Raw genomic sequence first — 27908 nt, 5'->3', positions numbered from 1 at the left:
GTGTAGCTCAAGGACAAATGAATTACTCCTTGTCTCTCTTCAAGTATTTTGCATATTTCAACTGAAGCATCTGGGCATGGCAGATTTCCCTCCTTTCAAAGTTGTCGACTTTCACTTCTTCAGAATTAACAGATTAAAACCCATCATGGCAGTTATAAGCAGATCCTGTTTTTTTTCCGTTTAAACACTGATGAAGATGAGCACATATGAAAGCTAAACACATGTGAAAATGAAAATGTTACATTCTTGTATTACACAAGTTCTCAACTGACAAATTCCACTTGAGGATCTAGGACTTTGGAAATAACTGCACTAGTAGTGACGGATGCATGAACAAATCATAGCACTTTTAACCCCACACATTCAGGTACACAAAGAACTGTCCAGCTACTAATGCAATATGACTTTAAATTCCTATTTTTAATCAAATTTTAAAAGCTAGAAATAAGAGAAGCAGCACAGCAAAAAGCAACTGCTGACCAAACACATTTTGTGATGCTCATATCAAAACAAGGGAGGCTCAGACACCAAATTCCTTCTCATGAACTACAGTCAAGGATCTATCATTGTTCCAATGACAAGCAGGGAAAAGTCCACAGCAGTCATGGAAGCCAAGGAAAACAAATTCTTTAGAACTAAAATTTTCAATTAAAAATACTTCCAGATTTTGTATTTCTAGAAAAATAGATTTTACTGGTGTGAACAAAATGTGAAACAAATACACTCTGATACAGTGCCTTATCCTCTCTTCCAGACACACCAGCTTAATTATGCCACAACTAAGCCTGTGGAGAACTCAATGCTGCTTCCATCAGTTCTGAATCTGCAGTTTTGAAACAATTCAATGTCAAGTCTCTGCTGAGTTACAAAACCTGTGAGCAAGAGCCAAGAATGCAAACGCGGGAGGTACTCATGGAGGAGGAAGGATGCAAGGAAACAGAAGCTGAAGGACATTTAGAACAGACTCTCTGCATTGATGCACCTCTGAGAGCCAACAGAGAATGAGCACCTTACCCTGGAAAAGCATCGGGAACACAGTCAGCCATGATGCACTTAACACATTTCTAGCACATATGAAAACCAATCCAGAGCATTTTTAACACTATTGACCTATCTGTCAGGACATTGCCTCCAGCTTGTCCATCATGCTGGTAAGATCTTGCTTGGATCCTGCAAGCAGTACTGAATTCTGTTAAAAATTTCATCTGTATTTTTCAGCAGTAAAGAACAATCTATTTTGCTCCTCGACTCTCAGCTTTTGCAACTAAATAAACGAACAACTTGCAATTCCCAGCTCACAGGTTTTTTCAAGTCCTGCTTCTGGGCAAAACCCCAAAACCCCAATACTCTTGGAAACAGGCATGATCACTTCATAGCATTTAGAAAAAAAAAATTATTGTCTGAAATATTCCTATCAAATCTCCAGCGTACAATGAACCAAGAATGAAAATATGTTTCTTTCCTTTTAATGCATAAAAAGGGACAATAAAATTGTGCCGGAAGAATTACTTGGTAATTTCCAGATTTTCAGAAGTGTCATTTACAACAGCTACTCAGCTTTTCACCAGTTTGGAAAATGGATATTAGCAATAAATTCTGTCACAAGATGTTGTTTCTTATAAACAGAAAAATACTGAGAGTCACCAGTGTTTTTTCACTCTCTGGTAGTCAGAAGAGAGCAGCATGCAGACTGACAATAGGTATACTTTTCAAAACAATTTCCCGCAGCAAAAGAATAATGGAATAGAAGAACTTAGGTATTTAGATGATATATGCATTTATCTAGTTCTAATTATAACTTCCTACTAATTAATCCCAAATCAATATACTACAGCACCAATTCCCACATCACAGACTGCACCAAAATTACCAACACCCTGGTACAACATTATCTTCACTTTTAAATGCCAGTATGCTCCAACTGGCAGAAAGTCAGAAATGCAGAGAAGAATCAATCGCTGTTAGGAACTACATACTTACCCTTGAGACAGAAGGGAACTAACTTGCAGAGTGGAGGGGATTACTTGTGTAAATCATGTAAGTTATGACAGTTAATGTACTGCTATAATTACAACAGCAGCATTATTTATTTATTCAGCTACCTTCAGTAGATTCTGACCTCTGGCACTTGCGCCAGCAATCTGGATTGCTGGGTAACACTGTCCATTGATTAGTTTCAAATATGGTATGACTGAACTATTTCTAGAGTAAAAGTCCATGGTAAAATAAAATTTGGCTCCAACATAATGTGAAACTTAATCTCTTAAGCACTTTTTAAAAAGTCTGAACAAAAGCTGCAACATTTAATCACTGCCTATACACCAGTAGAAGGCAATACTGAAAAATATCACTGAAAAGCAATGAAGCTATATTTGTAAAGCATCAAAAGCTATATTTTTAGTTCACATGCAAAAAATACTTTTTAGAACAGAAACACATTCTGCATCATTTAAAACTGGATGTTGCTTTATGAATGCTTGTTATTCCTTAACATTCTCAGATAAGGTAAGAGATCTGGACAGCCTCATTTTCAGAGATATCACAGTCAACAGAAATTGAAAGTGCTCAGTGCTTCCAAGGAAGAATGTTAGGAAATACTATAAAACATATTTGCTGCAGTTACTGAAAACAGAAAAAGCCTTCTAATTGTGAAGAAATTCATAGCACATCCTGTACAAGTATAGCTGTACAGTCACACTTCATGTACCTGTAAACAAACATTATTAGATTCAAACTTCAACTTTCCAAAAGCAAACTCATTTCCATTTCATAGCTACAGAAAGAGAAGGGTCTGTTCATCTCCCACAGCTTCTCAAGTACAAACCCCTATTTCTTTGTTTATATTCATTCAAAGAAAAAGTATAAAAGGATGAGTCACAAACTTACAGACTGACAACAAAGAACCACAGACAAGCTGCTACAAGCAAGTAATTACACTTTTTTATTTTTACACAGCACAAAAAGAGCATGAATGGAGATTCACATCATGATTTTGCATTTCTCAACCTATAACTTCAAAAGATGTTTCAGACACTGCTTAAACTTCAGATTAGTAAGTCCTCACAGACAGGGACTTATTCTTTGTCAGAAGTTCTCAAACAGTCTGGTGTCCAATGAGAAACGTTCTGTGCTGGCCCAGGTCATATTTAGATCACTCATCCAATGTAAGAAGACAAGGACTTCTGAACCTTCTGGTCTCTAGCTAAAAACAGTAGTTAATGCCTGAAAGACAAACTGATAGCCTTGTAATATTCTTTATAGATAATCTGGATGATAAAACTGAATACATCTTAAGGAAGTTCATGGATCACAACATGGTGGAAAGCCAGATACAGCAGAAGGAAGAACGGCCATACAGTGAGACCTCAACGTGCTGGAAGCTGAAGCCAACAAGAACTGCATGTGAGTTAATAAAAATAAACCTCACGTCCTGCACCCAGGATGGAATTATCCCACATCACAGAGCAGCTGGGACTGACAGGGGTGGTGTGTAGCTCTGTTGAAGAGCTAACCTAGCAAGCTACCCCAGAGCAAGCAGCATGCCCTGGCAGCAATGAAGAGAAACAAACCATTAAACTTTGAAATGGCTCTCAATGCCTACCACAGTAAATGACTAAAACATCAGTTTGGTGATTAAATACTTACAGTATGGCTGAAAACCCCCCAGGCAATCCCATTTCGTAGAACAGAATTCGATAACAATAATATGGCCGCGGAGTTGTGCTGCGGAGCCGAGCCGCGGAGCCGGGCCTCGGAGCTAGGCCGCGGAGTTGTGCTGCGGAGCCGAGCCGCGGAGCCGGGCCTCGGAGCTAGGCCGCGGAGTTGTGCTGCGGAGCTAAGCCGCGGAGCCGCGGAGCCGGGCCTCGGAGCTGGGCCGCGGAGTTGTGCTGCGGAGCTGAGCCGCGAAGCCGAGCCGCGGAGCCGGGCCTCGGAGCTGGGCCGCGGAGTTGTGCTGCGGAACTGTGCCGCGGAGCCGGGCCTCGGAGCTGGGCCGCGGAGCTGTGCCGCAGAACTAGGCCGCGGAGCTAGGCCGTGTAGCTGTGCCGTGGGGGTGTGCCGCGGAGTTGTGCTGCGGAGGTGAGCTTCGGAGCTGTACCGCGGAGTTGTGTCGTGGAGCTGTTCTGTGGAGCTGTGCCTTGCTCCCTTCCCTGCATTCTGCATCCCTTGAAGAGTCTCTGTTACTACCTTAGCAGCTTTGTGGTGCCAACTTGCTGCTGGAGAATTCCTGGAACTCTGAAACACCGGATTTTTAAATCCTTAATTTCCAAATCTCTGTATTTTTAAACCCCTAGACTCCTGTAACCTCGGATTTTAGAATCCTTGGATTCCTAAACTCTCGGATATCCTGAATCCCCGGATTCCTGAACCTCCGGATTTTGAGTCCCCTGCCGTCTGGTTGTTTCTGGGGTGTTTGTTAATAATGGTTTCTACAAGATCAAAAGCTGTGGCTGGTGTAAGTGATCAAGTTGGGCCCTCCAAAAAGGACGTGAGTGTACAGACGCACCCCTGCTCAGAATGTTTGAGTTTATTGATGGCATCAGGGAGTGCTGTGGAGGAGAACTGTTTACGCTGCGAACAAGTGAATGACCTCCTTTTAATGGTGGCTGAGCTTAGGGAGGAAGTAGAAAGATTAAGGAGTATTAGGGAAAGTGAAAGGGAAATAGATTGGTGGAGTTCAGCCCTATCATCTTTAAGGGAGGTTACTAACCAAGAGACTGAGGATTTATATACCTCCCACACTCAGACGCTAGAAGGGCATTTGGTGGATGAAGAGGAATGGGAATGGGTCCCTGTGAGGGGTAAAAATGGAAAAATCTGTCCCCCTCCATCATCCAGCCAAGTACCACTACAGAACAGGTATGAGATATTGGATCCAGAGATACAACTAGATGGTTTAGGAGAGAATTGTCTGCCTAGTGAACCTCCTAATTATGTTTCACCTGCAACACGAGTTATTACCTCTAGTACCAAGAAGAAAAGAAGGGTAATCGTCGTAGGTGATTCCCTCCTGAAAGGAACTGAAGGTCCTATATGCCGACCAGACCCATCCCACAGGGAAGTCTGTTGCCTCCCTGGGGCCCGGGTACAAAATATTACTGAGAGACTTCCTGGACTGATTCAGCCCTCTGATTATTATCCACTGCTGATAATTCAGGCTGGCAGTGATGAGATCGAGAAGAGGAGCATTAAGGTAATCAGGAAGGACTTCAGGGTACTAGGTCAGGTAATTGACAAGGCAGGAGCACAGGTAGTGATGTGCTCAGTCCCTTTGGTGGCGGAGGATAAAGATGGAAGAAATAGGAAAATTCGTATCATTAACAAGTGGCTTAAGGGTTGGTGTCATCGACATAATTTTGGATTTTATGACCATGGCGAAACTTTTACACCATCTTCTTTGCTGGAATCAGATGGGGTACACCTCTCCGTTAAGGGCAAAAGGATTTTAGCTCATGAACTGGCAGACCTCATTGAGCGAGCTTTAAACTAAGCTCGAAGGGGGAATGGGAACCAGCTGAGCTAATTGGAAGTAGGCCCAAGAATTGTAAACGTAAGATAGGGGTGAACTCAGTTGCCCAGATGAAGTGCATGTATACAAATGCACGAAGTTTGGGCAACAAACAAGAAGAGCTGGAGGCCATGGTACAACTGCAAAGTTATGATGTAGTTGCCATCACGGAAACGTGGTGGGATGACTCATATAACTGGAGTACTACATTGGCTGGATACAGACTCTTCAGGAGAGATAGAAAAGGAAGAAGAGGAGGTGGCGTAGCTCTTTATATTAAGCAAACCTTCGATGCCATTGAAATTGAAACAAAGGAAGAAGGTGTCGAATGTTTATGGATAAGAATTAAGGGGAAGGCTAACTACGCCGACATCACATTGGGAGTCTGTTATCGTCGACCTGATCAAGAAGAAGAAGTCGACGATCTATTCTATAAGCAGTTGTGCAACGTTTCAAGAGCATCAACCCTTGTTCTTGTTGGTGACTTTAATCTACCAGATATCTGCTGGGAATTTAACACAGCAGTCAAGAGGCAATCAAGAAAATTCTTAGAAACTATGGAAGATAACTTTTTGTTACAACTGGTAGATGAACCCACCAGGGAAGGGACTACATTAGATTTGTTATTTACAAACAGGGATGGGCTGGTGGGGGACGTGATGGTTGGAGGTCGTTTAGGGCAGAGCGATCATGAAATAATAGAGTTTTCAATACTTGGCGATGTTAGGAGGAGCACGAGTAAAACTCGTACATTGGATTTCCGGAGGGCGGACTTTGGCCTGTTTAAGAGATTAATTCAGAGTGTCCCTTGGGAAGCCGCCCTTAAAAATAAAGGAGTTCAGGAAGGGTGGGCTTACTTCAAGGCAGAGATCTTGAAGGCGCAGGAACAAACCATTCCTGTATCCCGAAAGATCAGTCAACGGGCCAAACGTCCAGCCTGGCTGGGTAAGGAGATCTTGGAAGAGCTTAGGAATAAAAAGAGGACGTATCAGAGTTGGAAAAAGGGTCAGGTCTCCAAGGATGTATTCAAGAGGGCTGCTAGAGTATGCAGGAAAAAAATTAGGGAGGCCAAAGCCCAGTTTGAACTCAGGATAGCGACCGCTGTTAAGGATAACAAAAAATGTTTTTATAAATATATTAATAGTAGGAAAAAAGGTAGGACCAGCCTTTGTTCCTTAATGGACACAGGTGGGAATTTAGTATTTACAGATGAGGAGAAGGCAGAAGTGTTCAATGCCTATTTTACCTCGGTTTTTAAAGAGAAGATGACTTGCCCTCAAGACTCCCGTCCGTCTGGACTGGTAGATGGTTTTAGGGAACAGAATGGTCCCCACATTATCCAAGAAGAGGCAGTTATAGAACTATTGAAATGTTTGGACATCCACAAATCTATGGGACCAGACGGGATCCACCCCAGGGTGATGAGAGAGTTGGCAAATGAGATTGCAAAGCCACTCTCTATCATTTACCAACAGTCGTGGATTACTGGTGAGGTTCCGGATGACTGGAAGCTGGCCAATGTGATACCCATTCACAAAAAGGGTGCAAAGGATGATCCTGGCAATTATAGACCAGTCAGTCTAACATCTATACCTGGCAAAATAATGGAACAGTTCATATTACGTGCCATCATGCAAAATTTGCAGGATGGCCAGGGTATCAGACCCAGCCAGCACGGATTTAGGAGGGGTAAATCATGTCTAACTAACCTGATCACTTTTTATGACCAGGTAACCCGGCTAGTGGATGCAGGGAAGGCTGTAGATGTTGTTTTTCTGGATTTCAGCAAGGCCTTCGACACTGTATCCCATAGCATACTCCTACACAAGCTAGCTGGCCGTGGTCTGGATAGGAATACCCTTTGCTGGGTTCAGAACTGGCTGGATGGCCGGGCCCAGAGAGTGCTGGTGAATGGTGTCACATCTAGCTGGCGACCAGTCACCAGTGGTGTCCCTCAGGGGTCTGTGTTGGGACCAGTTTTGTTCAATATTTTTATTGATGATATGGATGAGGGCTTAGAGTCTTTTATTAGTAGTTTTGCTGACGATACCAAATTGGGAATGAGTGTAGATCAATTAGAGGGGTGTAGGATTCTTCAGAGAGACTTGGAAAGGCTGGACATATGGACGGAATCAAACGGGATGAGCTTCAATAAGTCCAAGTGCCGAGTATTGCACTTCGGCCATAATAATCCCCTGTACCGATACAAGCTGGGGATGGAGTGGCTGGATAGTGTCCAGGTGGAAAGGGACCTGGGGGTGCTGGTTGACAGTCGATTGAATATGAGCCAGCAGTGTGCCCAGGTAGCCAAGAGGGCCAATGCCATCCTGGCCAGTATCAGAAATGGAGTGGCCAGCAGGAGCAGGGAGGTCATTCTTCCCCTGTACTCGGCACTGGTGAGGCCTCACTTAGAGTATTGCATCCAGTTCTGGGCCCCTCACTTCAGGAGGGACGTCGAGTTACTTGAGCGTGTCCAGAGGAGAGCAACGAAACTAATAAAGGGCTTGGAACACAAGCCATATGAAGAGCGACTAAGGGAGCTGGGGTTGTTCAGCCTGGAGAAAAGGAGACTCAGGGGCGACCTCATCACTCTCTACAACTTCCTGAAGGGTGGCTGTAGTGAGCTGGGGGTCGGCCTCTTTCTCCGGGCGACAACGGACAGAACAAGAGGACACAGTCTCAAGTTGCGTCAAGGGAGATGTAAGTTAGAAGTAAGAAGAAAATACTTCACAGAAAGAGTGGTCAGAAACTGGAATCATTTACCCAGTGAGGTGGTGGAGGCATCATCCCTTGAAGAATTTAAAAAAAGACTGGATGTGGCACTTGCTGCCATGATCTAGCTGAACGGTTAGAACATCGGCTGGACTAGATGATCTTATAGGTCTCTTCCAGTCTTGAAATTCTGTGATTCTGTGATTCTGTGAATACCATTTGTTATGACTGCCTCACAATACAGCAGAAAAAGCCCAGTAAGTCTAACAAACAAATCCTGCTTCAGTGCTTCAATGCAAACACTTTATTTAAGTGTAGAAAGCATACTTTAAATTCTCTATTTAGCAGACTGAAAGTCTCTACAGGAACAGTATCTGCAACTGAGCATAATGAGGGTAAGAAAAAGTGAAATAGAATCCTTTGTCAGGTGTTGCTTGAAACTTTCCACCAACATAAAAGCCACAAATTTGCCTCAGAAAGGTATAGTTATTCTTCATATAGAGCAAATGCTACAAAATCCACTTTAAGCTGCACCTGAATGTATAGCATGCATTGTGGCAAACTGTACTGTGTAAGTGGTAACTATGACATATCCCAGATGCAGACAGACTGTGGCTGCAAGTACACAGTAACACTTGGATATATCATGAAACTCATCATGAGAGATCATAACCAGTCCTGGAATAGAAAGGCTCAGGCTTTCCTAATGATATTGCTCCTAATCCCCCATCACTGAATGATAGTAACACATAAACTCTGAAAGATTACTGAGAGTGAAAGTGAAACCAAAATATGTAGACTGAGACAGACAGCCACCTGTCTTAAAAGGTGAAGGACTAATTTTAGATTTACCTGCCCTAGTAATGATACAGCAAGTGCCTACTCCCTTTGACCACGGGTAAGTAATTATTCCTACAGAAGATTTCAGTAACACAAAAAGAACAAAAAGCAGAGCCCATTGGTAGGATTTGTTTTGATCATTTATTAAGCACATATACGTCCTAAGAATCCTTGACTGGGGCGTTCTGCAAATCAGTAGTGACCAACTAAAAAAGCCAACCTGAATTTGAAATTTTGGCATCGTTTAAAAGTTGGACATTTGCTGTGGTTTAAGCTTATCCATCCCACCTTACCCTGGACAACTGAAAAAATATCTGCCATAATCTCTCTTTCACCCATGAGAGAGTCATGGAGACAGCAACACTGAGATTTAGGCAGTAAATCTCACTTGAGCTGTTTAAAACTCATCTGCTGTTAGGCTATCAAGTTTTGTAAAAGCTAGTCTGTCCCCTGAAGAGATGCTGAACAGTTAACTGGCATTAGAGAAGAAAGTGTCACTTTGTCACTTTTGTCATATTCTCAGAAGATTTAAGCACTAAGGGTTGTCTTGGCAAAGCACTGACTCCTCAAATATAGGCAAGTTTATAGTGCCTGCTTCTTCTGGGTTCCTGATATCTATACTAAGCAAAGGATACTGAAAGTAAGATGAATGAAAAATTGCCAACACAGAGAATAAACAGATGTCTTTCTAGTGAAGTCTACTGATTGTATTCTGCTAATCAACAAATAAGAGAGTATCACAACTCTTTTTAAATCCTGAGATAAAAACCCACTAAAAGAAGATAAATGAGCAAGCAACCTGCAAATACTTTAAACATATTATGTCACATAGCTGAAAAGCCAACCTGTAAGTAAAGAATTAATGTTCTTTGCAAGTTTCAATCTGCTTATCTGTTGAGCCAAACAGAGCTTTAGGTTATTTGTTCTATTCAACAGATGCTGAGTTTACAAAACGGGTAACATTAGGCTGAATGAACAAGAAATAATCACCCAGAAATGAAGAATTTTCAATCTACTGATTTTTGTGTGGCACTCACAGCCAGGATTTCCCAAATAGCTTGAACAAGACCTCAGAATGTCTCCCCTTATGGAAACTTAAGTGGCTCATGAGTACTAGTTGATGACAATAAGAATAAGAAAATTCCCAAAGAAGAAATCCTAGCGTCTTCCTAAATAAAAGCCTGAGAGTCTTTCAGCTTCAGAGACAGCCATTCCTTTGGAGTTCTCTGAAGAAAACCAATGGGATTATCAGTTTACAATTATAGATAGCTATGGTATCTTGAGGGACAGCACAGGATAATGAGAGGAACAGCACCTCGGGCAATTCTTTTTAGCCAGTCTTTATCAAGTTAAGAGTACTGCTGGCAGTGCTAATTACCAAGGGCGCTGAACTGGAATGAACCCCGCCAGATGGCACTGTGAGCTGGAAAGCCTCAGAATTAGTGCGGTTCTGATCTGGTCTGCTCTTCCCTGTCCCAAGAGTTTAAATAGGAACACATCTAGGACCAGCTAAGTTCATTACAGCTGGGTTATTTTCTGGACACAGAATGGAAGTTAAGTGTATGAAAATTCACTCTAAGTGAGGTTACAATGACTGACACAAGTATACCAAGCACATTTCAATGCTGGACTGCTTCAACAAAAGCAATGCCTTAAATTAACTTCTAAAAAAAGTTGCTCAACTGGTCTTTAACTAAACTGCTTCTACTTAAATGATTTATATACTGATCCTAACTACTTTGTCATTTTACTCTTCTCATATTAAATGCTGCCTCCCTCTGGTGATAATGAGGGTCAAAAAATCATCTGACCCACATTGGTACCAAATGCCCCCTAAGCCAAGAGGAAATAACTGGATTGGGACAAGCTGTTAGTGACAAAAATGAGAGGCCAACAGAAGCTTGTTTCGTGCTGCTTTCTAGAAAAACCACAGGTCATCCATACTTGAAGCCTGAAACATTAGGATCTTTGGCCAACCAGGCTCAAGGTGCTGACATAAAAGCGACCTTCATTTTCCCTACATTAAGTGATGAGAGTCACCAGTTGGGTGCTGTCTCCAAAGGCATTGTCTATCAGACACTTTTGCCAGGTTTCAGAGGCTCAGTAACAATAGGAAGGCAAAAGAGTTTTGCACCAACAGAAACACACTCTTGCTCCACCAGGTTTCTGTTTAACACCAGCTTTTAATTAAAAACTGGATCCTGAAATTATCTTCAGCTAGACTGAAAAAACCCCAAATGGCACAAAGTCAATTCTTCAATGTCCTAAAAACTTTTGAAACAACTTTTGGAGGGGAGGTGGGGAAGTAGGAGGACTTATCACAATGTATCAAATGGATTCACAAACATGTTAAAGAAAAATGTTTCTTCCTCTACTCCCTAAGCTCTTCTAAAATAATCCAACTTGCCATAGTAAGTAAATTCCAGGCCAGAGCAAAAGTTTTGCTGAATAAATTTTAATAATGGTAAAAAATATGTTACAATTAATTTTAACTTTTATAAAAGAATGAGGGAAGAAAGGTTTTACTACTTTGCTAAATTGCAAGTTTTTAATAACTTATGTTTTCCACTAATTTTTGAACTAGAAAACTTCACTGCTTTGCCATGTCGTCCTTCACATCTCACAAGAGTCTTTTGAAAATTTACACCCAGAAGATGGCTTTATATGTTAATTCATTCTTAAAAACTCATTCTAATATGAGATTTAGATACTCTGAAAGCATTAGTTATTTTCCATACAGTTACAGTACAGTTCATTGGACTGTATGAACACGTTATCCTTTAGAAAAAAAAGTATTAATATTTATCTTCAGGCACTTTTCTGGGGTGTTTTGGTATCCACCTAAGGCTATGGGTAACTTCAGCTGTGGCATCCATTCAAGAACAGTAATCTCAAGGAGTGCAGGACCCTAAACAAGATGTAAATGTAGATGAGATTCTATTAACTGAAACAGCTGCTGTTTTAAAGGTGTAAGTCTACACTATGATTTTAGTATCAGTTTCCCATGAATGAAAGTACAGGATGCAATACGTTTTGCTGACACAAACAAAATACAGACTTTAGGAAGTGCACAGAAAATTTGATCTCTGGTGTTTTAAGTCAAGCTATCAAATGATCATATCTTAGTAACACTAAACAGCTGAACAATAAGTGGCAGAGGCTGTGACAGGCAGAATAATACATAGAATTTTTGAGCTCCAAAAGGAGCCACAACCCTACCCATTCATGTTCTTGATGTGTAACAACATGTTACCCCTTCATCTTAAAGACAAGTTGTCAAAATAAAAAGTTTCAGATATTGTGTTAAAACTTAAGAATAACTAATAAAATTAAGCCACTGGTTGGATGTATTAGACTAAATTAGGTAGGGCACACATGATACATGACACCAACCAAATGGAAGTTAGATTGCTCTGTGTTTCTACTGCCTTAAGGCATACACAGCAATCAAGACAAAGCTTGTGCTCAATAAATCTGATCAGATGAAGACACAGGTAAAACAAAAGCAAACAACTAAAAAACAATCAAAAATGCCTGGAACTTGCAAAAGGCATCACATCTTAAAGCCTTTGGAACAGATTAATTGCCTACAAAACACACTTGATAGAAAAAATCATTAGACAGAGGCCATAATTAGTACAATACTTCATAAAGGTGAACTCCTTAGCAAGTTTCTGCATTGACATTTTTTGTAAGGTTGTACAATTTATAAATATGTTTAAGATTTTATTTTTCTCCCACTCCATTCTTGATGAATTCAGGCTTGTGAAACAAGTTATCTTCTGAAATTAAAAGGCAGATACTGCCCTCCTGAGCAGAAGGCAAAAAGCACTTAAGCATTAAGACTATGTACTAGGTTGCAATTTTATATCTGCTATTTCTTTCAATATTGTGTTTGATTCAACAAAATTGTACGGTTAGGCTTTACATTTACAGCAGTTGATTCCTACAGACCCAGAAAAGTCCAGTGAGTTACAAATAGGATCAACTTTTCTCATTCTTACCTGCAGAATCATACCTCATGAACTGTTCACAACTGAATATTTAAATGAACCATAGAGATGAATATGCCACAGACCACAAGAAATTCAAAAAGTAATGGATTTGCACTGATAGTGAGCTTCAGTCAGGCTTACGAAAAAATAAACCCCAAATATATATTTTAAAGCATAGTAGCAAATTAGAGGCTAAATATAAGCATTAAAACATTAATCTATTCAGAATTTCAATTTCTGGAATGTGGCAGAGTCATCAGACATATACCGGTATGTATCACCAAAATAAATTTATCAACAATCTGAGCATTGCTTAGGTAATAGCTTCAATTTATTTCTTCTTAAAGCAACTGGTTTAACACCTGTTCTTTAATAAGTCTATAGTTGTATCAGCTGTGTGACTAAATATAGTTAAATCAACAGCTGGAGACGCCTTTAATTAATCCCTTGGAGTTCTTACAGGGTAACTATTTTAAGAAAACAACCACAATACAGTAACATGGCTAAGCATATAAGCATATTAATTCCACTATATTTAGGTCTTAAAAAATACTCAATTCAGAAGAAATGTCTTACAGAATAGGTACAGCATAAAAAGCAAAGAAAGTATGTAATTAAATACTAGAAGCAGTCAACAAATTTCTGCCTTGTTCTGTAACTTTTTTCCTATGCTGCTCTTCTTCCCCAAAAAAAAACCTTAGGAAAACATTCCTGAGACTGCAAGGCAGTGAAGAAGTGAGTCTACCTTTTCCTTGAGCCCAAAGCAAGGCTAAATCTCAATCTAAATTTTGGTAAAAATGGATGGAAAGAGGCGAGTCTGATTCTGGTAAAAGAGAAATTATTTTCATATTTTTTGTATTAAACACACATAACCGCCATTTACCACATCCTAGAACACATTTTTAACAGGAATCTTAGAGGGGAAAGAAGTTATGTACCACACTGAACTTCATAGACAAGCAGAACAAGCCTGGTATTTCAAACAGGAGTTCACAGGGTTTCTCTAAAAGCATTTTAAACTCTAGGTAAGAGCAGTCCTAAATACTTTATGGTCTTTCGACTTTAATACCTCTAAAACTACTTACTTTGTGGCATAACATTCTTTATTATCAGCATGATAAAGGTGTCAAATCAGAGTAATTTTTTACAAGAAAACTTTAAACAACTTCTGCTACCACAAAACAACACTGACTGCTTAATGAGAACAAGTGTTCTTCTTATTAGTACTAAAAATCCCACACTCTAACTTCCCAATTAATATCAAAACCCATACAGAGTAATTAACACAAGATATTGAGACAATGAAATTTAAATTACCATATAAATGTTATATTTAATTCAGAAACACACAAAAATCATCATCTATGGCCATCTGTGCATGCCAGTTAGAAGGCAACTCTAAAAATACAAAAGCATGCAGAAGCATCAGCTGCCAGTAACTCCACACAGTGCTTGTCAATCAAATTACTGGCAACCTGCAAGTTTGAATGTAACACAGACACTTCATTCTACTTATCAATTCTTACCTGTTTAAAAGTTAAGGTTGACATTTTTAATTTTTATAAAGATTGAACTATTAACACTAAAACTATGAAATGAGAAAATAAAAAGCTTTGACAAGTAATGATTCTCGTGTTTCTAATAATGTTATCCTAAATACAAATTACTTACACTCTATTTGATTTTGAGCATTACCAGACTCATTTATGTTTTTGCTTACATGTATTTATGTAAGAAATAACTATAAGAAAAATCTATATGTTTTCAACTGAAGAAAAATCCCCAGAATAAATTCACTTGTTTTATAGCATTCTGTACACTACTTCAAGTGGGTGTCTAGTAAAACACTTGAAATCCATTTTCGTCACACAACTAGTTACATGGACATTATGGTCCAAGTTGAAGAGGTGCTCTTCCCCAGCCTAAACTGATGAAGATAACACCTAAAAATACAGACTTATTTTAGAGAGCATGGAAAGTGTGAAACAGTATGATAAATTATCATAATTGCTAGTCAGCTAGCAATTGCTAGTCATCACCACATTACATCACAAAAATGCAGTTTTTATATAATCCTTTTGTTGCACAGATTAACCCAGCTCCTTAGGATACTGAACTACTGAGTATATACCTATTTATTTGCATTTTTTAAAATTACCTTTATATTGTGTCTAATCTGGCACTGTGAAATCAAATATTTGAATGTGATTTTCCCAACACAAAGGATTATTTTATTGCAGTTGGTTGGGAAGAAAAAATTTGTATCCATCTATTTCCTCCATTCTCCCACCACCCCAATATATGCTGCCATGAAATAATTACATGGGGAGGAGCAGGAGAGAGGTAAAACAGTACCCCTTAACTTCTCAATCAGTATTTGATCACATCAGCCCATTATCATCCAGATAACAGCTAAGATGCAATTAAATAACATAATTCTGTTCCTCAAGTTATTCTTACCTTGTTTCAGGTAAAACCCAAGAGTATTACCTACCCAAGTTGACCACATTAGAAAAGCACAACTTGGCTTAAAGAAGTTGTGACAAAAAATATTCCAAAATTTGGATTGTAGGCAGAAATCAATTTTGGGGGTCCTCCTCCTGTTTCAGGATATGAAAACAACATTGCTGACAACTACTGAGAAATGCAGGATCCCTTCCTGACTTCAAAGTGGATCACACTTGTATCACCTCTTTCTCTTAGTCACTGGAACATTCTGTAGGCTACTTTTACAGCCCTGTAATGAAATGGAATCAAAAATTCCTCCCTTCTGCCAATGGGAAAGGGTGTGAACTTTCCTCTGCCATCTTTCATGCTGCTAAGACTTCATGACTTTTCTGCCAGCCTGTTCTTTCAGACTGCCAAAGTGTCTCTGATAAGAAGCCCTATACCTCAATTCATTAACCTCTCCCTAAGGCAGTATCATCCACGAGCACACAGCAGGCACACTCCCTCCAGTGCAGGTCATTTACAAAATATCCAACTTTACACCTGAAGAACACTACGTACCACCAGCTGGACTTCGCTTCAGCAATCTGAGCACAGCAGTCCAGCTAATTTTCTGCCCACCTTGCACACCATGAATCCTAGCCACCTATCTCCAGTTTGTACAAACAGCCTCTAAGAGATCACATTAAATGCCTTCCTAAAGTCAAGGTAAGCAACACCCACCATTCTCTCCCCATCTATTGAGACATTCAGTTTATTACAGAGGACAATTAACTTGCCCTTGATAAATTCCAATCATGCTCTTGGCCTTTCTGTGCCTGAACACGGCTTCCAGGAAGATCTGCTCCATCATCTTCCAGACACCAAAGCCAGGCTGACCTGCCTACAGGTTCTGATACTCCTTCTCATCTTCCTTGAATATGGAGCTGATGTTTGCTTTTTTCCTCCTGCTTCATTTGAAATCTCTGAAGGCAACGACCTTTCAAAGGTGAGCAAAGAAACAGCCTTGTAACAACAGCACCCAGCTTATGCAGGATGCTGGGACGCACTGTACTCAATTCCATAAATGTTTTTACATCAAAATTGCTTAAGTGGTCCCCAGTTTGTACAGAGGATAATACATCAGCCTTCCAATTCTGCCATTAAACTCAGGGACCTGGAAAGCCCAAGGACAGTCCTTACCACAAAGAAGCAAAAAAAGCCTTAAGTGTTGCTTCCACATCCTTTGGCACCAGATTATTTTGAAGTCTAAGCCTCTTCACCACGTTTGCCACCCACTTCAGTTTAGTACTGTGTACATACAAACACACATTCTTTCCACAGCTAATAATGTAAACACTGGGTGACACAGGCTCTGTGGAAGACTGAATGACCACCTACTTAGAGAGTAAGCCATTAAAACAAATAACGCTAAGTCAAATTTTCTTTTCATTTGTAACATAAAATGATGATTGTACCTTAACCAAGTCTTTAGTTTGCTTATAAGATGATGTCACACAGTGTCAAAAATCTTTAACACTTTCAGCAAGTTCTGTCAGATCAGCCCTAGTTACCTAAAAGGGGTCTCCTGTTAACAGTTGTGCAAATCCCCAAGGACCTGAATGTTGACAATTCATTCAGAGAAGTCTGTTTCATTTAAAGAACAGTCTCTGCCAGTCTTTTGAGACTCCCTAATGAGTATATAGAGTCTTACTGATAACTGCAGGATAACTGTAGCTGTGGTTACAGTGTATTATCAAGCATCAATGTGGCTTCCAGGGGGCCAAGGCTGGGGATAATCAACTGCTTCTCAAAAACCGTGAATACTGGTTAGAATCCCACAATGAAAATCCTGACGCATCTACAGAAAATTGTAGTCAGGCAACTACTACATCCTGTGGGATTACTAATCAATACTCCATTCCAGCTCCCACAGTTCCTCTTTCCACAACACACTGCAATTATCCAACTGCAAATTCTAATCAGTTAACTTTAAATAACTACCATTTCTAGAGCACAGGGCTTTAAATATGCAACAATACTGCAACATGTAAAGAACTGCATGGAGAGAATCTGTATCTGAAGAGGCTTTGCCCAGACTTCTCTGCGTAGCTAATGCAAGAAAACTTGAATGACAAAAGCATTTGTCATTAGTGCTGATGCTTCAAGAAAGAGGCTGCAGCCCACTGCATGTTTTTTCTGATAGCAGAAGTCCTGAACTGCCCAACAATGCACATTTTTCCTTACTCCTGCATGGTAACATTTAGTCATTATACTAAATGAGGAAGCAGAGTTTATTAGATATTGGCTGAGAAGGGCCGACGAAAGCATTTTTGGATGTTAGAAAAAGCATAAACTATTGATCTACTTTAAGACTTTATGCACTGTTTACATTATTCTGATTCATGTAAATTTAACTTTTTCATCCTAAGAGGAAACAATTTAGTTGCATTTATGTAGAATAAATCTACATTTTTCCCTTCCACAGTGTCCTCTTTTGTAAAAATGTAGCTGCGACAGAGATGTTTAAAGATCAAGAACTGAGAGAAATAACACCCAACAGGTAGAGAAAACATGTAAAGGCACAGCAAGATCTCAAGAGTTGTGTTTGCATCTAATTTCTCATTAGCCAAGATGTCTGAAAGAAAGAGGCACCTTTAGAATGAACAGACTATGTCTAAATAAGGCTTTATTAATAACCAACACAAGATTATAATTTTTTTCAACTTGACAAGCGCCAACTGGCACAGAATCTGAGAGGTTACATCTTTTGTCAACAAGACAATCAGCTTTTCAGATACAGATCAATTGTTTAAATTCAGTTCATGCTAAGCAGAACTGATAGCCATTCCTTGTTAATAAAAACAAGTGATGTGATGACTTCCATCCAGTTGTCAGTGCAATCTTTTCAGGAACATTGTGTTCAGTTGTCAAAAGCAAAAATTCTGGAGAATTTCAATATATTTTAAGTGATTATTCATACGCATTTTTGGCCACCTCTATGCTTCAACTCTGTGCAGAAACCAAACAAAACCTAAATTTTCATTTTAAGAAATGTTTATGGTATATATTCTTATATTTTTATAGTAAATTGCAAATATTTTAGAACAAGTCAAACTCAGCTGTGCTTCACTTTTTTCCCACCTAGTTTATATCACTTTTACATTATTTCCCACCATTTGGCATGTCTGGCACTGAATGGACAGAGTGAGAATAAAGCCCACAAACTGCAGCTTGTGAGAGAGAGACAGCTCTGCAAGGAGCTGGGCAGACATAAGGGAAGAACCAACTGCACGAATTTCATGCTCAGTGTGCAAGGCTTGACAGGCTTGTACTATTTTGACAGGCTTTTATCACTTTTTACACGCTGCTGAATTATGAGAAAAGCAAGTTCACAAAGACATTGATATTGCTCACAAAACTGCACTTGCCTGTGGAGTCTTGTTTTTGTTTTTTGTTGGTTGTTTTTTTTTTTAAGAAAGCTAAATTGAATTCCTAGAATATATTCCAAATAGTGAAGAAAATCTAACACACATCCAACTTCAAGGAGTCTTTGATGTATCAGACATCCTTTATTTCTTTTAACACAGCAAATTAGGCTAGCTAACACAGCATACAACTGAACAGACCCAGACAGGGTTTTCTTATCATTGTTATTGAGCATTACCTGTTATAGTAAGACATTTAACCTATATACCTTTCTATTGAAAATAAACATTCTCAATGCAAATATACAGGTTTTATGTTAAACCCTGATACCTCTCTTAGAGAATCTAAATGGATTTAGAAATACTTAAATATTTTCCTCTTGTTTTGTGGTTGGATACCGGAGGTTTCTTCACAGAGAAGAGTTTAATGACAAGTAAAAAGGTCAGCAAACAAAGCCAGGATTAAGGGATAACCTCTTCTATCAAATCACAGCCTACCACTGAACTCAGATTTGAATAAAACATTATGTAACTTACGCTGCTTATTCTCTGGAACACCTGTTTTATCAATATTTGCACAGAAACATGTTCAGTGCCAGAACAATCCCATCAACTCCATCTCTTTAACTCCACCAATCTTCTTGGGTCTTGCTTGCTATTGTAGTTTTAGAGATATCCTGTAATTTTGCCGTGGCAGAACAGTTTTCATCAAATCTAGGCTTTCCTCTAAAAATATCACAAAAATGGTGTATATTCTCTTTACCATCATTATGTCACATTGTCAAGAATTTTAAAATTTCTTCATGTTTTGAGATTAAGAAGCATAGTCCAATAGACCACCTCTTCGTCATTTTGCCATGATGTTACAATTCAGTGTTGTTACAACTGGGATTTGATCACTCCCTCATTACCCTCAACATAATGTATAATGGTATCTAGAGTCTCACATTCCTTTGCCCAGCTGACAACTGTTGAATTTGTTCCATGTGGAAGATTGCTGGGGCTCTTTTTTAGAAGAGGAGAGAAGTAGGAGAACTCATCCATATTTCCAAGAAACTAAGAATTCTAAGAAATTGAAACATTTTTATTAATTGTTCAATCTTTCTTCCACTGGTTGTAGGAAAGGTGGTTATAAAATGTTGGCTTCTCAAGAAATCACGGGAAAATAAAGATTCTCAAAGATTTCCTTCGATAAACAGGAACATCGGAACCATCAACACAATAGGGTGTGCCAACTCTTTGCAGTCAACAGACAAGCATCTCATCAACATAAATTTCAAAAAGTATTTATGTTTCAGCATAGCAATTAAAAGACTGCAATTATCAATTGTGTTTTGTTGAACTGTGGTACATTTATCATTCCAAATTCAAAGTGACACACTAACATGTATCTGCAACAAAATTATTTTGAAACAAATACATAGAAATACCTTGAAATCTCTCTCTGTGGGGCAGATATTTAGGACAGAGCTTTCAGACCCTAAATTAGCATTTCCAGCAATTGTGCTACTAGTATATAAGCTTATGTTGCAATATACAGTAGTTCAACAAATTTGGACCTACTTCAGCAACGTTATTTTCATCAGATTTTTCACTATTCCAAACTCTAAGATGCTAGAGTAACCATGTATTATTCTATAGTTAATACCTTTGTACATCAGTATTTAAAAGCACACAGTTGTTTAGATATTCACTGTCAGGAAAAAATACAGGATTTTCTGGCAACACCTACATATGCCAAGAAGTCCAATTTCCTGGGAGTATCAGATACACTGAAATTTAGAATGCCCTTTAGAATGAATTTGTGATCAAGCTTATTTCCAAGTAAGTACCAACAAACAAACTTTTCTAGATTCTAGTTATAATAGGGAAACAAATGTTGCAGTCATCTCTGTTTTGCTATTGCAACACACATACTAAGAAAATAAGTAGTTAGAAAGAAGACCACAGAAATGAGGGAGAGACTTGCACTAAAGCAAAGAAAGTCTTGAAAGTAGGCAAAAAGCAACTTTGTGCTTTCTTTTCTGCAATTCCTTCTTACACAAGGAACAAGAAAACAAGAGAAACTGCAGTTTTACAATGCCATTTCTTGCTCTCACTGTGCTACTAACTATGTTGACTTATTTCTCTATTTTTGTGAAATTCACTAGCATTTTGGATGAAAGAACAATTCTCTCTAAACTGGCAAAAGAACAAAGATTATTTTGAAGTGATACTTCTCTCCATTCACAGAAGAAAAAAAAAATTACAGCTTGTTTTACCTTGCACCACCATTGGAAACTAGAGAGCTACTTTAAAGACGTGAATAAAAGTACATTGATAAACAACATCTAAAACCAATAATCAAGCCCTGTATCAAAAGCAAGAACAGATCTCTGGAATGAGGGAAATAGACATGAAAACAATATCATGAAAAAACCCCACACTCAGAAACAGGAATACTTCTAGTAGTTCCAATTTGAAAGAGAGTTGAAATCCCAGATTTCAGTTGAAGTACCTTTTTTTTAACAAATACCCAATAGAGTCGATAAAAATTTGAGTATGTGAGAAAAAAATTACAATTTATTTTTATTTTTTCAAAGCAAAAGAAAAGAACACTGAGTAAATTGTAATGAGCTGATAGTCTTATTATCCTCAAAAGAGAAATTAAACTAGTCATACCAATTTTTCTGCTATTAGGCATATAATGCATCTTGAAAATGCTACCACAGATTTCCATTTGATCTCTCACCCAAGCTTATGTACCACACCAGCAGCAATCAATTATCTAGACTGAACATATTTATATCTCAAATGTATATAAAATCTTTTTCTCTACAATACAACATAGATATCCACTGTTTTGAACAAAAACAAATGCATGCACAACAAGCTGAACACCTCACACTTTGCTCTTTTCTCACCTCTACTCAATTTCTGTCCTATCTTCTTTTACTCAAAAAAGTTTTAAAACCACATGTGCTCTCTCCAGGGCAATGTTCAGTCTTTATATTTGTGATTTTCTCTGTGTTGCAGAGAAAATCACAGATATAATTTCATGTTTACAATCAAAATATACACATGCAATTCCACATACCTTCTACTATTTGCATTTAAAATTGACAGAGATGCAGACTGGAGTGAGCACATTGAAGCCTGTAAATTAAAAGAAGTCAAACCCCACAATTTCAGAAGGACCTAGGGAAAAAAAGCTTTGCAGCACAACAAAAGAATGCCTAGGAACTAGATACAGATTTGATACAGATTTCTGAGGATCTCCATGTGCAAGAAAAAGAACTCCTTAAAATAAACTGTTCATGATAGTATTTTTCAGTTTCACTGTACTCTCAAGCCAAAGCCTTCCCTTCCCAGGAAACTTTTGAAAGATCTACTTGCTTCCTCTCTTGTCCATTAATACACACCAGCATCTTCAGATACAGGCAAAGCACCACTGCCATGCTGTGAACTTTTAACTCAAAAAGCTTCTTCTGTCCATAATTTATGAAGAATGACCACAATGACTAGGGTTTTATGATGAAATCAGCACTTCATGATATGGCAAATACAACTTCTTTTAAGAGAAAAGCAGAGTAGGAAAATGCAGACTGAAAAGTAAATTCTTCCTTCCACAATTCCGTTTATTTTTGCTCAAGTTATTTGAGGCAGACAGGATAAACAAAATGAACAGTCTACACTTTAAAGTGAAAGATGATGTGTTAATAGCCCAGCTATTTAATGACATGTAAGTTTTAAATCTATTTAATTTGACTGACCCTTAAATTAGCTCCCTTGGTTAGAGCATGGTGCTGACAGCAGCAAAGTTGTGTATTCAATTCCCATAGGTAAATCACTTAAGAGTTGAACTTGTCTTAAATCGCTTAAGAGTTGAACTTGATGATCCTTGTAGGTCCCTTTCAACCCAGAATATTCTATATTCTGTGATCTGTGACTTCAGTGAAAAACTCTTTAATAACTACTGAGATACTGCTTTTTTAACTCTTCAGGTAAATTACAGGGAGTTCAAAAAGACTGTGTTTTACACTGTGTTTTAGACTCAATCTCTACTTTGAGTTCTTCTGGAGGATTTAAATTAGAGCTTTAATCACTGAGTCACATAAATATTCCATGTTTGCTTGAGTGTTTTATTTAAAAAAACTCAACATATCAACACCTTTCCTTGAGACTTCTGAAACTACTCAGTCCAAAGAGGTTACAGATGAGTGAGGATTTTTCTCCCCTCAAAAAAGAAAGACATAGCAATGCAAACAGCAAACATTCCCAGACTCTTGGACAATGCTATTTTAATAATACATATCATTTTCATCTTCAGTCATCTGAAATATTTACATGCATGACCAGATGACAAAATATGCAATTATTTCTTTTGACTATTCAATTTGTGAAGATAACTTGCCAAATTAGTTATACAACCTGTAATACTTGTCCACTGAGAGCCATTAGAGCTTCCCCAGCCGACATCATTGCTCCATCTGCTCAGTGATTTTCTGGTACAGATGAAAAGCAGTAACAGCCTCTGTTCTCAAGTGTTTAAACCAACTCACTAATTTCTTCAGGTTATCCAACAATTACACAGTTTCTTAGAACACTGCACAATGTATTTAGCTTTGAAAAACAAAACATTAAATTATGTATTTCTAACATTAGACCTGAAATCCTAGACCAACCCAAGAGAACTTACAAAGTGTATTAGTGTCATTCCCTTGTTCACCCCTCCCACAGGAAAAACAAGCATACAGCCAAGGAGTGCCCTTTGCTCACTAGAAATTTAAACACTTTTTAAATACTTTGCTAACTAAATTTCAGTACTGTAAAATGGATCATTCCATAAAACTTGCTACTGATAGCTTCATCTCAATTTTGCTAGTTATAACAGCTGTGTCTTTCACGTGTGTCCATGTGCACAGAAATTAAAATATTTTTATAAATTTCAAAAGCTTTTCACCAAAATACCCTCAGCCACTTTCTGACAAGGGAATCCAATCACCATGGTTTTATTCTGAAGCTAGCAAATTACTCTCTGTAGTTCTGAAAGTTGATCAAGACAGTCCCACACCCTAATAAGAAAAGCCATTTACTAAGCTGCTAAATGCATACATGAAATTAAAATACCCAACCCAACTACCATAAATAATACCCTCTTTAATGTGAAAGGAGCTTTCCAAGCAAACTGATGCACACAGGAATCCACATGTAATATGCCATGTCAAGACCTTCCACCACCATGCTCCATAGTCCTTTTCTGAGACCAGATACACATTCACTATCTCAAGCCACCAACAATATTCCAAGTCTCCTCAGCAAGGCACAAACACATCTGATGCATTTCTAATGTCACCGTGTTTTAGGGCACTGATCAACCTTACAGCATGCATCTATATTTCTGTTGCTGGCACACACCTCCCTTCCACTTTCCATCACAGTCAACACAGTTTCCCTTAACTGGCCTTTCTAACACACACTGTGCTTGCTTCCATAAGGACAGCATGAGATAAGATAAAGAAACATCCTGTTTGGGGTAGAAGGGAGTTCTATAGAGGAACTGAGAGACCATTTTGAATGTCTCCCTTCAATGGAAGGGATACAGACATTTACAGAGTCTGGGTTAATATTCAGCAGATTTACTCACAGCAAAAGAAAATTAATGACTACAGGTCTGGGAAAAGGAGCATGTAATTTACTGGATTTAACTGCGTGTCTCCCTTGCTTTTGCAGACTTGTAACAGACAGAACAACAACATATTGTGCAAACTGCTTCATAATGCAGACTTGGGTGTAGTCACTGAAAATCAGCAGGTACACGTGAATATTGGTGAGCCTCCATCAAGACTTTTTATTCCAATTTGCAAATTATGTACGGGGAAAGGCTGTGTGTTCACACTGAGACCTATTCTGCAGGCTTGAGTACACTTGGCACCATTCAAGCAAGGTAAGATTCACAATTTCCAGTAACAATAAAAGAGGACTCAGAAGAAAATTAATTTGCAGAAAATCCACTTTTAATACACTTCTCCGTAAAAGCTCTGTGTGGGGGGACAGTGTCATAGAAGTCATCAAGAAGAAGTTCCATTGTAGATATATTCACACAAAACCAAATACCACATTTACCACTTGATATTAAAATACAACCAAATGGTTGCTTTACAAGAGAGCTCATATGGTTTAATATGCATGCAGACACTGAGATTTAGCAGTGCCAACTTTACAAGGAAAAAACCAAACCAGAATCCAGGTCTCAATTGTGAATAATAACTCCACTGTTAGCAATGTACCAGCCACCTTCATGGCATCCACTAGGCTCTTTTACCAGATTGCCAATTACCTGCATTCATCCTGCAGTTTATGGAACATCTTATTTACCGTTTGTCATTTCAGGTGGATGGTTTAAGGTGTCTGCAGTATAGCAATACCTGCACTTTTTGGCATAATAACAACATATACTTAAACACATTTTCTCAGTTACTTTACTTAAATAACTCTCAAGTGATAAAGCTCAAAGGTTTTCTGGATGCTTTGGTTTTTGGATGGTTTTTTGGTTGCTGTGGTTTGCAGAAGATATCCACTGGAGCCAAGTAATTTTAGGAGATGCACTTATTACACTACTGTGAATCTGCTTGAAAACGAGAAAAGCAACTACAGGAGCAACTCCTGCTTTCATTCTCTACTAACAAAATTCCTTCTTTTCTGCTTTTATCACTGACATTTGTCACCGAAAGATTGTGACATAATCTCTGCTATACAACACATTTTTACATTCACATGTAAAAAGGGGGTAAATGCAACACAGAACACAAACAAAAAATCGGAAAAAACTCACACTGCTTTTACAGTCCATTTTCACATAAACCATATATAGCTTTAAAGAGTGATAATGACTTAAATCACAGGGGACATTTAAAAGCATAGAATACTAAAGTCTTCAGGCAAAAACTTACAAGAACAGCATTAGGTTTTAGATAGAAAAGACTAGAACAATAGTGAAAGTTATGACAGTACTCTCAAAATACAGACTAAATTAGCAAACTGTACATGTCTTATCTCAAAGTTTGAAGGAAATCACTGAATTCCTGCTAGAGTCCTGTCTTTTGGTTCAATTTTCAGTAATTGTCATTAATTTTCTGTGTTAACCCCAGGCCAAAATGGGCAGAAAAATCTAAATTCTTCATTGTGCTTTATAATACCGGCAAATCTACTTTAACCATTTTCTTTATGAACTACTTTCTAGTTTTCTGCAAAAGAATTAGCCAGTCTGTGACAAAATGTACTGCCACCGGGATCTAATCTCTCCCAGTGCCTTTTATGAGTACACATAATGTTGTGCAAGGACCACTCTTGCACTAAGCATTTAAGGAACAGGTTTTTCTATATAAGCATACAACTCCATCTAGGAGATTCTCCCAACAGACATTTTGAACCCAAAGAGAAACACACTACGTTTTTTTACTAGTACAGCAAAATACCTATTCAATACTTTGCAAATGAATATCTTTTCTATAGTCCGCATAAATAAGACGTGAAAATGATGTTTCACAGTTTCATCTTTAGCTTGTCTTCCTTTTGCCTCTACTATTAGCTCCTGCCAAGTTACATGCATATCTTTACCATGAATGACTGACCAACTTCTGAACTCTTATCATTTAGCTATGATTACAGGAAGGAAATAGATACCTAACGTCAAAACACTAATTTTATCTAAAATGCCTTTAATTAGCTTATCTCGTTAACCACCAAAGGTTTCTTTGAAGTTAAAAAGAGGTCCTCCTGAAGTGTAGTCTGGTCTGCTGCCCAGAAGGAAAAATGCTGTGCAGCCGGTGTGTACCGAGCCATGCTTAGAGTAAAATGCAAATCTCGCCGACTAACCCTTGGGCTAGCCCGCAGAGCAGCGTCGGAGCCGCCCGGGAGCCCCGGGGCGGTGAGGTATGCGGGCGCTCCCGGCGGGGTCCCGCGGCTGAGTCACGGCGCTCCCAGCCCCCGGCCCGGGCACCGCGCCGCACCGCTGGAGGCACCGCTAATCCCTGCCTCCTAAGGCTCTCCCACGGCATTAGCTCCACGCTGAGAACAGCTGTCGGTTTCATAAACTTCCTTAAAGGTTCACAGGGTTTCCCAGGCTTATGAGGTAAACGGGTTTCGCGCCTCGGCTGCGAAGGGTAATGAGGTTAAGGCTCCTTCTCCTCTTCCTCCTTGGCTCTTCCTCCGTCCGGCGCCGCAGCGGGCGCTGTCCGGGCTGTCACCGTCCGGCCCCGTGACTGGCACCTGTGGCATGCCAGGTGTCGGGGGCCGGTGTCGCCGGGCACGGACCCACCGGCCGGCCGGGAGCGCAGCCCGGCCCCGCGGCGGGCGGGGGAGCGCGGGGCGGGCGGCACAAAGCGCCTCCTCCGCCCGCGGCTTTGTTCGCGGCGGGGCCTCGCGCCAAGCCCCTGCCGCAGCCCCGCTCCGCCGCCGCACGGCGCGGCTCGGCCCGGCCCCGCTGACAGCCTCCCCCGCCCTGACCCCGCTGTCTCCCCGCCACGCCACCGCCTCCTCCTACCTTGGCTTTCCCAGCCTCCAGCTTCTTCAGCCGCTCCTCGTCCTCCATGGCGTCTGTGCGGGAGAGCAGGGTGTTACCGGCAGCAGGAGGAGGGGCTCGCCCCGCGGCCTCCCCTCAGCCCGGGCGCACACGCTCGCTGTCCGGTCTCGTCCGGTCCCGTCCCGCCTCACAGCGACGACAGCTGCCGTGGCGGGGCCACCGGCGCCGCCATCTTCAGCTCCACGTAAACACGCGGCCGGGGAAAGTGACGTGGGGCCGCCCGCTCCTCCTCCCGCCGCCGCCGGCCCCTCCTTCCCGAGCCCGGGCCGCTCCCGGCGCCTCTGCCCGCCGACGACCCCCGCCCGCCCGGCTGCCGCCGAGCACCGCCGGAGCCGCCCCCGGAGGAGCGCGTTTGACCCCTGCCCGCAGGGCGGCGGCGGCGCCGGGGGCAGCGGGCGCGGACAGCGCCGGTGGGCACACCCCCCGGCACACCCCCC

At 40.1% G+C, this 27908-nt stretch overlaps 1 protein-coding gene across 4 annotated transcripts in view; it reads right to left on the bottom strand.

Moving 5' to 3' along the window:
- AKAP9 (A-kinase anchoring protein 9) overlaps window positions 1–27648 on the bottom strand; it is a 110132-nt gene extending 82484 nt beyond the window's left edge. For all 4 annotated transcript variants that reach the window (XM_063151101.1, XM_063151110.1, XM_063151119.1 and 1 more), the window contains exon 1: window positions 27433–27648. In XM_063151101.1, the coding sequence (XP_063007171.1) occupies window positions 27433–27480 (48 nt within the window). In that variant the 5' untranslated portion in view covers window positions 27481–27648. The remainder of the gene's footprint in view (window positions 1–27432) is intronic.
- Window positions 27649–27908: the final 260 nt, after the last annotated feature.

This window comes from Melospiza melodia, chromosome 1 (assembly GCF_035770615.1).
Source record: "Melospiza melodia melodia isolate bMelMel2 chromosome 1, bMelMel2.pri, whole genome shotgun sequence".
Lineage (NCBI taxonomy): Eukaryota > Metazoa > Chordata > Aves > Passeriformes > Passerellidae > Melospiza > Melospiza melodia.
This window is presented reverse-complemented; position numbering and strand designations above follow the sequence as displayed.